The 12,500-nt window shown below is 43.4% G+C and overlaps 1 protein-coding gene across 1 annotated transcript in view; it reads left to right on the plus strand.

Moving 5' to 3' along the window:
* Positions 1 to 12,500, plus strand: part of LOC120050588 (contactin-associated protein-like 2) — a gene marked incomplete at its 5' end in the record, with an annotated part of 135,778 nt that overhangs the window by 30,565 nt on the left and 92,713 nt on the right. The window contains one exon of the mRNA XM_038997183.1: positions 4,513 to 4,619. Within this exon, the coding sequence (XP_038853111.1) occupies positions 4,513 to 4,619 (107 nt within the window). The remainder of the gene's footprint in view (positions 1 to 4,512; positions 4,620 to 12,500) is intronic.

Here is a 12,500-nt window from a genome sequence, read left to right on the forward strand (position 1 = left end):
CTGTGTTACATTAAATTAACTCCCTCTCTGATGCTGAAGCTGTGTTACATTAAATGAACTCCATCTCTGATGCTGAAGCTGTGTTACATTAAATGAACTCCCTCTCTGATGCTGAAGCTGTGTTACATTAAATTAACTCCCTCTCTGATGCTGAAGCTGTGTTACATTAAATTAACTCCCTCTCTGATGTTGAAGCTGTGTTACATTAAATTAACTCCCTCTCTGATGCTGAAGCTGTGTTACATTAAATGAACTCCCTCTCTGATGCTGAAGCTGTGTTACATTAAATTAACTCCCTCTCTGATGCTGAAGCTGTGTTACATTAAATGAACTCCCTCTTTGATGTTGAAGCTGTGTTACATTAAATTAACTCCCTCTCTGATGCTGAAGCTGTGTTACATTAAATGAACTCCCTCTCTGATGCTGAAGCTGTGTTACATTAAATTAACTCCCTCTCTGATGCTGAAGCTGTGTTACATTAAATTAACTCCCTCTCTGATGCTGAAGCTGTGTTACATTAAATTAACTCCCTCTCTGATGTTGAAGCTGTGTTACATTAAATTAACTCCCTCTCTGATGCTGAAGCTGTGTTACATTAAATTAACTCCCTCTCTGATGCTGAAGCTGTGTTACATTAAATGAACTCCCTCTCTGATGCTGAAGCTGTGTTACATTAAATTAACTCCCTCTCTGATGCTGAAGCTGTGTTACATTAAATGAACTCCATCTCTGATGCTGAAGCTGTGTTACATTAAATGAACTCCCTCTCTGATGCTGAAGCTGTGTTACATTAAATTAACTCCCTCTCTGATGCTGAAGCTGTGTTACATTAAATTAACTCCCTCTCTGATGTTGAAGCTGTGTTACATTAAATTAACTCCCTCTCTGATGCTGAAGCTGTGTTACATTAAATGAACTCCCTCTCTGATGCTGAAGCTGTGTTACATTAAATTAACTCCCTCTCTGATGCTGAAGCTGTGTTACATTAAATGAACTCCCTCTTTGATGTTGAAGCTGTGTTACATTAAATTAACTCCCTCTCTGATGCTGAAGCTGTGTTACATTAAATTAACTCCCCATAAAGTGAGGTGTGCTTGACTAATACATTGATCGAATGAATGCATCCGTAGTATTTATAATATAAGACTTTGAGAGAGGTTGGTTTCAATCCTTCACATTTCTTGTCTGTTCAAATTTGTGATATGTTGGATTGCTGGTCACATAAACAAATTCACAGTAAACATTACACTCACAAAAGTTCCAAAACAATAAAGACATTTCAAATGTCATATTATGTCTATATACAGTGTTGTAATTAGAGGTTGACCGATTAATTGGCATGGCCGATTAATTATGGCCGATTTCAAGTTTTCATAACAATCGGTAATCAGCATGTTTGGATGCCGATTATGGCCGATTACATTGCAATCCACGAGGAGACTGCGTGGCAGGCTGACCACCTGTTACGTGAGTGTAGCATCAAAAGGACCTTGTGGCTGCAAGGAGCCAAGGTAAGTTGCTAGCTAGCATTAAACTTATCTTATAAAAAACAATCATTCTTCACGTAATCACTAGTTAACTACACATGGTTGATGATATTACTAGGTTAACTAGCTTGTCCTGAGTTGCATATAATCAATGCGGTGCCTGTTAATTTATCATCGAATCACAGCCTACATCAACTTCGCCAAACGGGTGATGATTTAACAAAAGCGCATTGCCCAAAAAAGCCCAATCGTTGCACAAATGTCCCTAACCATAAACATCAATGCCTTTCTTAAAATCAATACACAGAAGTATATATTTTTTAAACCTGCCTATTAAGTTCAAATAAATGCATGTTAGCAGGCAATATTAACTAGGGAAATTGTGTCACTTCTCTTGCGTTCAGTGCAAGCAGAGTCAGGGTATATACAGCAGTTTGAGCCGCCTGGCTCGTTGCGAACTGTGAACTAATTTGCCAGAATTTTACATAATTATGACATAACGTTGAAGGTTGTGCAATGTAACAGCAATATTTAGACTTATGATTGCCACCCGTTCGATAAAATATGGAACGGTTCCGTATTTCACTGAAATAATAAACGTTTTGTTTTTGAAGTTATAGTTTCCGGATTTGACCATATTAATGACTTAAGGCTCATATTTCTGTGTGTTTATTATAATTAAGTCTATGATTTGATATTTGATAGAGCAGTCTGACTGAGCGGTGGTAGGCAGAAGCAGCCTCGTAAGCATTCACTCAAACAGCACTTTCCTGCGTTTGCCAGCAGCTCTTAGCAATGCTTGAGGCACAGCGCTGTTTATGACTTCAAGCCTATCAACTCCCGAGATTAGGCTGGCAATACTAAAGTGCCTATAAGAACATCCAATAGTCAAAGGTATATGAAATACAAATGGTATAGAGAGAAATAGTCAACGCGTCATAAGTCCTATAATAACTACAACCTAAAACTTCCTAACTGGGAATATTGAAGAATTGGGAATAGTGAACCACCAGCTTTCATATGTTCTCATGTTCTGAGCAAGGAACTTAAACGTTAGCTTTTTTACATGGCACATATTGCACTTTTGCTTTCTCCTCCAACACTGTTTTTGCATTATTTAAATCAAATTGAACATGTTTCATTATTTTTTATTTTTTATTTTTTTTAACCCCCTTTTCTCCCCAATTTTCGTGGTATCCAATCGCTAGTAATTACTATCTTGTCTCATCGCTACAACTCCCGTACGGGCTCGGGAGAGACGAAGGTCGAAAGCCATGCGTCCTCCGAAGCACAACCCAACCAAGCCGCACTGCTTCTTAACACAGCGCGCCTCCAACCCGAAAGCCAGCCGCACCAATGTGTCGGAGGAAACACATTGTACCTGGCTCCCTTGGCACTGCGCCCGGCCCGCCACAGGAGTCGCTGGAGCGCGATGAGACAAGGATATCCCTACCGGCCAAACCCTCCCTAACCCTGGACGACGCTAGGCCAATTGTGCGTCGCCCCACGGACCTCCCGGTCGCGGCCGGCTGCGACAGAGCCTGGGCACGAACCCAGAGACTCTGGTGGCACAGCTAGCGCTGCGATGCAGTGCCCTAGGCCACTGCGCCACCCGGGAGGCCCGTTTCATTATTTATTTGAGACTAAATAGATTTTCTTTATGTATTATATTAAGTTAAAATAAAAGTATTCATTCAGTATTGTTGTAATTGTCATTATTACAAGTATATATATAAAGATTGGCTGGTTAATCAGTATCAGCTTTTTTTGGTCCTCCAATAATCGGTATTGCTATCGGCGTTGAAAAATCGGAATCGGTCGACCTCTAGTTGTAATGATGTGCTAATAGTTAAAGTACAAAAAGTTAAATAAATATACATAAATATAGGTTGTATTTACAGTGGTGTTTGTTCTTCACTGGTTGCCCTTTTCTTGTGGCAAACAGGTCACAAATCTTGCTGCTGTGATGGCACACTGTGATATTTCACCTAATAGATATGGGAGTTTATCAAAATTGGATTTGTTTTCGAATTCTTTGTGGGTCTGTGTAATCTGAGGGAAATATGTGTCTCTAATATGGTCATACATTTGGCAGGAGGTTAGGAAGTGCAGCTCAGTTTCCACCTCATTTTGTGGTCAATGTGCACATAGCCTCTCTCTCTCTGTCTCTGTCTCTGTCTCTGTCTCTGTCTCTGTCTCTGTCTCTGTCTCTGTCTCTGTCTCTCTGTCTCTGTCTCTCTCTCTCTCTCTGTCTCTCTCTCTCTCTCTCTCTCTATCTCTGTCAATTCAATTCAATTCAAGGGGCTTTATTGGCATGGGAAACGTGTTAACATTGCCAAAGCAAGTGAGTCTGTCTCTCTCTCTCTTTCTCTCTCTCTCTCTCTCTGTCTTTGACTTTCTGTCTCGCCGCCCCTTCTGTTCGCTCTCTCACTCTCCTTCAATCTCTTCCTCTTTCCCTGTTACCCACACTTTCCTATATATATATGTGTCTGTACTGCATAGGAAATTTGCCAAACTTGATTTAACACCCGTTTCGTAATGTGATTGTGAGTTGAGAGCACTGATAGTCTTGTCTCTTTCCGCTAGGATTCCCCAAGCTTTGGAAAATGTGTCTGAGGCTCCAATAGCTGCAATACTTCAGTGACTTTTCACCCGACTTCCTCTAAGTGTTATAAAGCCTCTTTTTTCATCTGAGTGAACAGCTTCTGAGGGGTTTTGATCACTTAGCATTTTTCCCAAGTGGTTTACCTGAGGCAAGCCTCTGTTTTGTCCTCCTTGGATTTAAAAGCAGGAATTTACAGTGGTATGTAACCCAGTGTATGTCTGGATGTTTGTGGAAGCTAACCCTGGGACTGAAGCCTAGGGGCATTTCATCCAGATTACTCATATCAATGTTTTGGGGGAATAACATTCTTATATATAATGGTATGTATAAGAACAAATACATGTTGAATAAAATAAAATAAGAGATAGTTATTATGGATTGTTCTCCTTCTCTCTCTCCCTGTTATATTGTTCTCTCTAGGTGTATGCCTAACCATTGTGAGCATGGAGGCAGGTGTAAACAGACGTGGGATCATTTTAGCTGCACCTGCGACAGAACCGGATACACTGGAGCCACTTGCCACACATGTGAGTGTGTGTGTGTGCGTGTGTGTGTGTGTGTGTGTGTGTGTACAAAGAAAAGAGTGAGAGAGTTGTAAGAAAGCGTAGGCAGAGATGGTTGGTTCTTAATCAAAAAAGTAGCAATCAAATTCCCCACTCTTTCTCACTGTCTCTTACTGAAACATCAATCATATTCTCATCTCTGTATAAACACAAACACACCATCACCATGCTGTCACTACATCTGTGTGTGTGTATGTGTGTGTGCGTATTTAAATATGAGCGTGTTTGACAGACAGTGTGTGAGAAAACCAAAACGTGTATTTGTTTGTCAGTATTTGGATGCAGAGTGACAGAGTCAGAATCTGGAAGCAGATGGACAGAGTCAGTATTTGGAAGCAGAGTGACAGAGTCAGTATTTGGAAGCAGAGTGACAGAGTCAGTATTTGGAAGCAGAGTGACAGTCAGTATTTGGAAGCAGAGTGACAGAGTCAGTATTTGGAAGCAGAGTGACAGTCAGTATTTGGAAGCAGAGTGACAGAGTCAGTATTTGGAAGCAGAGTGACAGAGTCAGTATTTGGAAGCAGAGTGACAGAGTCAGTATTTGGAAGCAGAGTGACAGTCAGTATTTGGAAGCAGAGTGACAGTCAGTATTTGGAAGCAGAGTGACAGAGTCATTATTTGGAAGCAGAGTGACAGAGTCAGTATTTGGAAGCAGAGTGACAGAGTCAGTATTTGGAAGCAGAGTGACAGAGTCATTATTTGGAAGCAGAGTGACAGAGTCATTATTTGGAAGCAGAGTGACAGAGTCAGTATTTGGATGCAGAGTGACAGAGTCAGTATTTGGATACATAGTGACAGAGTCGGTGTTTGGATGCAGAGTGACAGAGTCAGTATTTGGATGCAGAGTGGCAGAGTCAGTATTTGGATGCAGAGTGACAGAGTCAGTGTTTGGAAGCAGAGTGACAGAGTCAGTATTTGGATGCAGAGTGACAGAGTCAGTATTTGGAAGCAGAGTGACAGAGTCAGTATTTGGAAGCAGAGTGACAGAGTCAGTATTTGGAAGCAGAGTGACAGAGTCAGTATTTGGAAGCAGAGTGACAGAGTCAGTATTTGGATGCAGAGTGACAGAGTCAGTGTTTGGATGCAGAGTGACAGAGTCAGTATTTGGATGCAGAGTGACAGAGTCAGTATTTGGATGCAGAGTGACAGAGTCAGTATTTGGAAGCAGAGGGACAGAGTCAGTATTTGGAAGCAGAGTGACAGAGTCAGTATTTGGATGCAGAGTGACAGAGTCAGTGTTTGGATGCAGAGTGACAGAGTCAGTATTTGGATGCAGAGGGACAGAGTCAGTATTTGGATGCAGAGGGACAGAGTCAGTATTTGGATGCAGAGTGACAGAGTCAGTATTTGGATGCAGAGTGACAGAGTCAGTATTTGGAAGCAGAGTGACAGAGTCAGTATTTGGAAGCAGAGTGACAGAGTCAGTGTTTGGAAGCAGAGGGACAGAGTCAGTATCTGGAAGCAGAGTGACAGAGTCAGTATTTGGATGCAGAGTGACAGAGTGACAGGGTCAGCATTTGGAAGCAGAGTGACAGAGTCAGTGTTTGGAAGCAGAGGGACAGAGTCAGTATTTGGAAGCAGAGGGACAGAGTCAGTATTTGGATGCAGAGTGACAGAGTGACAGGGTCAGCATTTGGAAGCAGAGTGACAGAGTCAGTGTTTGGAAGCAGAGGGACAGAGTCAGTATTTGGAAGCAGAGGGACAGAGTCAGTATTTGGATGCAGAGTGACAGAGTGACAGAGTCAGTATTTGGAAGCAGAATGACAGAGTGACAGAGTCAGTATTTGGAAGCAGAGTGACAGAGTGACAGAGTCAGTATTTGGAAGCAGAGTGACAGAGTCAGAATTTGGAAGCAGAGTGACAGAGTCAGAATTTGGAAGCAGAGTGACAGAGTCAGTATTTGGAAGCAGAGTGACAGAGTCAGTATTTGGAAGCAGAGTGACAGAGTCAGTATTTGGAAGCAGAGTGACAGAGTCAGTATTTGGAAGCAGATGGACAGAGTCAGAATTTGGAAGCAAAATGACAGAGTCAGTATTTGGAAGCAGAGTGACAGTCAGTATTTGGAAGCAGAGTGACAGAGTCAGTATTTGGAAGCAGAGTGACAGAGTCAGTATTTGGATGCAGAGTGACAGAGTGACAGAGTCAGTATTTGGAAGCAGAGTGACAGAGTCAGTATTTGGATGCAGAGTGACAGAGTCAGTATTTGGAAGCAGAGTGACAGAGTCAGTATTTGGAAGCAGAGGGACAGAGTCAGTATTTGGATGCAGAGTGACAGAGTGACAGAGTCAGTATTTGGAAGCAGAGTGACAGAGTCAGTATTTGGATGCAGAGTGACAGTCAGTATTTGGAAGCAGAGTGACAGAGTCATTATTTGGAAGCAGAGTGACAGAGTCAGTATTTGGAAGCAGAGTGACAGAGTCAGTATTTGGAAGCAGAGTGACAGAGTCATTATTTGGAAGCAGAGTGACAGAGTCATTATTTGGAAGCAGAGTGACAGAGTCAGTATTTGGATGCAGAGTGACAGAGTCAGTATTTGGATACATAGTGACAGAGTCGGTGTTTGGATGCAGAGTGACAGAGTCAGTATTTGGATGCAGAGTGGCAGAGTCAGTATTTGGATGCAGAGTGACAGAGTCAGTGTTTGGAAGCAGAGTGACAGAGTCAGTATTTGGATGCAGAGTGACAGAGTCAGTATTTGGAAGCAGAGTGACAGAGTCAGTATTTGGAAGCAGAGTGACAGAGTCAGTATTTGGAAGCAGAGTGACAGAGTCAGTATTTGGAAGCAGAGGGACAGAGTCAGTATTTGGAAGCAGAGTGACAGAGTCAGTATTTGGATGCAGAGTGACAGAGTCAGTGTTTGGATGCAGAGTGACAGAGTCAGTATTTGGATGCAGAGTGACAGAGTCAGTATTTGGATGCAGAGTGACAGAGTCAGTATTTGGAAGCAGAGGGACAGAGTCAGTATTTGGAAGCAGAGTGACAGAGTCAGTATTTGGATGCAGAGTGACAGAGTCAGTGTTTGGATGCAGAGTGACAGAGTCAGTATTTGGATGCAGAGGGACAGAGTCAGTATTTGGATGCAGAGGGACAGAGTCAGTATTTGGATGCAGAGTGACAGAGTCAGTATTTGGATGCAGAGTGACAGAGTCAGTATTTGGAAGCAGAGTGACAGAGTCAGTATTTGGAAGCAGAGTGACAGAGTCAGTGTTTGGAAGCAGAGGGACAGAGTCAGTATCTGGAAGCAGAGTGACAGAGTCAGTATTTGGATGCAGAGTGACAGAGTGACAGGGTCAGCATTTGGAAGCAGAGTGACAGAGTCAGTGTTTGGAAGCAGAGGGACAGAGTCAGTATTTGGAAGCAGAGGGACAGAGTCAGTATTTGGATGCAGAGTGACAGAGTGACAGAGTCAGTATTTGGAAGCAGAGTGACAGAGTCAGTATTTGGAAGCAGAGGGACAGAGTCAGTATTTGGAAGCAGAATGACAGAGTGACAGAGTCAGTATTTGGAAGCAGAGTGACAGAGTGACAGAGTCAGTATTTGGAAGCAGAGTGACAGAGTCAGAATTTGGAAGCAGAGTGACAGAGTCAGAATTTGGAAGCAGAGTGACAGAGTCAGTATTTGGAAGCAGAGTGACAGAGTCAGTATTTGGAAGCAGAGTGACAGAGTCAGTATTTGGAAGCAGAGTGACAGAGTCAGTATTTGGAAGCAGAGTGACAGAGTCAGTATTTGGATGCAGAGTGACAGAGTCAGTATTTGGATACATAGTGACAGAGTCGGTGTTTGGATGCAGAGTGACAGAGTCAGTATTTGGATGCAGAGTGGCAGAGTCAGTATTTGGATGCAGAGTGACAGAGTCAGTGTTTGGAAGCAGAGTGACAGAGTCAGTATTTGGATGCAGAGTGACAGAGTCAGTATTTGGAAGCAGAGTGACAGAGTCAGTATTTGGAAGCAGAGTGACAGAGTCAGTATTTGGAAGCAGAGTGACAGAGTCAGTATTTGGAAGCAGAGGGACAGAGTCAGTATTTGGAAGCAGAGTGACAGAGTCAGTATTTGGATGCAGAGTGACAGAGTCAGTGTTTGGATGCAGAGTGACAGAGTCAGTATTTGGATGCAGAGTGACAGAGTCAGTATTTGGATGCAGAGTGACAGAGTCAGTATTTGGAAGCAGAGGGACAGAGTCAGTATTTGGAAGCAGAGTGACAGAGTCAGTATTTGGATGCAGAGTGACAGAGTCAGTGTTTGGATGCAGAGTGACAGAGTCAGTATTTGGATGCAGAGGGACAGAGTCAGTATTTGGATGCAGAGGGACAGAGTCAGTATTTGGATGCAGAGTGACAGAGTCAGTATTTGGATGCAGAGTGACAGAGTCAGTATTTGGAAGCAGAGTGACAGAGTCAGTATTTGGAAGCAGAGTGACAGAGTCAGTGTTTGGAAGCAGAGGGACAGAGTCAGTATCTGGAAGCAGAGTGACAGAGTCAGTATTTGGATGCAGAGTGACAGAGTGACAGGGTCAGCATTTGGAAGCAGAGTGACAGAGTCAGTGTTTGGAAGCAGAGGGACAGAGTCAGTATTTGGAAGCAGAGGGACAGAGTCAGTATTTGGATGCAGAGTGACAGAGTGACAGAGTCAGTATTTGGAAGCAGAGTGACAGAGTCAGTATTTGGAAGCAGAGGGACAGAGTCAGTATTTGGAAGCAGAATGACAGAGTGACAGAGTCAGTATTTGGAAGCAGAGTGACAGAGTGACAGAGTCAGTATTTGGAAGCAGAGTGACAGAGTCAGAATTTGGAAGCAGAGTGACAGAGTCAGAATTTGGAAGCAGAGTGACAGAGTCAGTATTTGGAAGCAGAGTGACAGAGTCAGTATTTGGAAGCAGAGTGACAGAGTCAGTATTTGGAAGCAGAGTGACAGAGTCAGTATTTGGAAGCAGATGGACAGAGTCAGAATTTGGAAGCAAAATGACAGAGTCAGTATTTGGAAGCAGAGTGACAGAGTCAGTATTTGGAAGCAGAGTGACAGAGTCAGTATTTGGAAGCAGAGTGACAGAGTCAGTATTTGGATGCAGAGTGACAGAGTGACAGAGTCAGTATTTGGAAGCAGAGTGACAGAGTCAGTATTTGGATGCAGAGTGACAGAGTCAGTATTTGGAAGCAGAGTGACAGAGTCAGTATTTGGAAGCAGAGGGACAGAGTCAGTATTTGGATGCAGAGTGACAGAGTGACAGAGTCAGTATTTGGAAGCAGAGTGACAGAGTCAGTATTTGGATGCAGAGTGACAGAGTCCGTATTTGGAAGCAGAGGGACAGAGTCAGTATTTGGAAGCAGAGTGACAGAGTCAGTATTTGGATGCAGAGTGACAGAGTCAGTGTTTGGATGCAGAGTGACAGAGTCAGTATTTGGATGCAGAGGGACAGAGTCAGTATTTGGATGCAGAGGGACAGAGTCAGTATTTGGATGCAGAGTGACAGAGTCAGTATTTGGATGCAGAGTGACAGAGTCAGTATTTGGAAGCAGAGTGACAGAGTCAGTATTTGGAAGCAGAGTGACAGAGTCAGTGTTTGGAAGCAGAGGGACAGAGTCAGTATCTGGAAGCAGAGTGACAGAGTCAGTATTTGGATGCAGAGTGACAGAGTGACAGGGTCAGCATTTGGAAGCAGAGTGACAGAGTCAGTGTTTGGAAGCAGAGGGACAGAGTCAGTATTTGGAAGCAGAGTGACAGAGTCAGTATTTGGAAGCAGAGTGACAGAGTCAGTATTTGGAAGCAGAGGGACAGAGTCAGTATTTGGAAGCAGAATGACAGAGTGACAGAGTCAGTATTTGGAAGCAGAGTGACAGAGTGACAGAGTCAGTATTTGGAAGCAGAGTGACAGAGTCAGAATTTGGAAGCAGAGTGACAGAGTCAGAATTTGGAAGCAGAGTGACAGAGTCAGTATTTGGAAGCAGAGTGACAGAGTCAGTATTTGGAAGCAGAGTGACAGAGTCAGTATTTGGAAGCAGATGGACAGAGTCAGAATTTGGAAGCAGAGTGACAGAGTCAGTATTTGGAAGCAGAGTGACAGAGTCAGTATTTGGAAGCAGAGTGACAGAGTCAGTATTTGGAAGCAGAGTGACAGAGTCAGTATTTGGATGCAGAGTGACAGAGTGACAGAGTCAGTATTTGGAAGCAGAGTGACAGAGTCAGTATTTGGATGCAGAGTGACAGAGTCAGTATTTGGAAGCAGAGTGACAGAGTCAGTATTTGGAAGCAGAGGGACAGAGTCAGTATTTGGATGCAGAGTGACAGAGTGACAGAGTCAGTATTTGGAAGCAGAGTGACAGAGTCAGTATTTGGATGCAGAGTGACAGAGTCAGAATTTGGAAGCAGAGTGACAGTCAGTATTTGGAAGCAGAGTGACAGAGTCAGTATTTGGATGCAGAGTGACAGAGTCAGTATTTGGATGCAGAGTGACAGAGTCAGTATTTGGATGCAGAGTGACAGAGTCAGTATTTGGATGCAGAGTGACAGAGTCATTATTTGGAAGCAGAGTGACAGAGTCAGTATTTGGAAGCAGAGTGACAGAGTCATTATTTGGAAGCAGAGTGACAGAGTCATTATTTGGAAGCAGAGTGACAGAGTCAGTATTTGGAAGCAGAGTGACAGAGTCAGTATTTGGAATCAGAGTGACAGAGTCAGTATTTGGAAGCAGAGTGACAGAGTTATTATTTGGAAGCAGAGGGACAGAGTCATTATTTGGAAGCAGAGGGACAGAGTCAGTATTTGGAAGCAGAGTGACAGAGTCAGTATTTGGAAGCAGATGGACAGAGTCAGAATTTGGAAGCAAAATGACAGAGTCAGTATTTGGAAGCAGAGTGACAGTCAGTATTTGGAAGCAGAGTGACAGAGTCAGTATTTGGAAGCAGAGTGACAGAGTCAGTATTTGGATGCAGAGTGACAGAGTGACAGAGTCAGTATTTGGAAGCAGAGTGACAGAGTCAGTATTTGGATGCAGAGTGACAGAGTCAGTATTTGGAAGCAGAGTGACAGAGTCAGTATTTGGAAGCAGAGGGACAGAGTCAGTATTTGGATGCAGAGTGACAGAGTGACAGAGTCAGTATTTGGAAGCAGAGTGACAGAGTCATTATTTGGAAGCAGAGTGACAGAGTCAGTATTTGGAAGCAGAGTGACAGAGTCAGTATTTGGAAGCAGAGTGACAGAGTCATTATTTGGAAGCAGAGTGACAGAGTCATTATTTGGAAGCAGAGTGACAGAGTCAGTATTTGGATGCAGAGTGACAGAGTCAGTATTTGGATACATAGTGACAGAGTCGGTGTTTGGATGCAGAGTGACAGAGTCAGTATTTGGATGCAGAGTGGCAGAGTCAGTATTTGGATGCAGAGTGACAGAGTCAGTGTTTGGAAGCAGAGTGACAGAGTCAGTATTTGGATGCAGAGTGACAGAGTCAGTATTTGGAAGCAGAGTGACAGAGTCAGTATTTGGAAGCAGAGTGACAGAGTCAGTATTTGGAAGCAGAGTGACAGAGTCAGTATTTGGAAGCAGAGGGACAGAGTCAGTATTTGGAAGCAGAGTGACAGAGTCAGTATTTGGATGCAGAGTGACAGAGTCAGTGTTTGGATGCAGAGTGACAGAGTCAGTATTTGGATGCAGAGTGACAGAGTCAGTATTTGGATGCAGAGTGACAGAGTCAGTATTTGGAAGCAGAGGGACAGAGTCAGTATTTGGAAGCAGAGTGACAGAGTCAGTATTTGGATGCAGAGTGACAGAGTCAGTGTTTGGATGCAGAGTGACAGAGTCAGTATTTGGATGCAGAGGGACAGAGTCAGTATTTGGATGCAGAGGGACAGAGTCA

Source organism: Salvelinus namaycush, chromosome 7, assembly GCF_016432855.1.
Source record: "Salvelinus namaycush isolate Seneca chromosome 7, SaNama_1.0, whole genome shotgun sequence".
In the NCBI taxonomy this organism is placed as follows: Eukaryota; Metazoa; Chordata; class Actinopteri; order Salmoniformes; family Salmonidae; genus Salvelinus; species Salvelinus namaycush.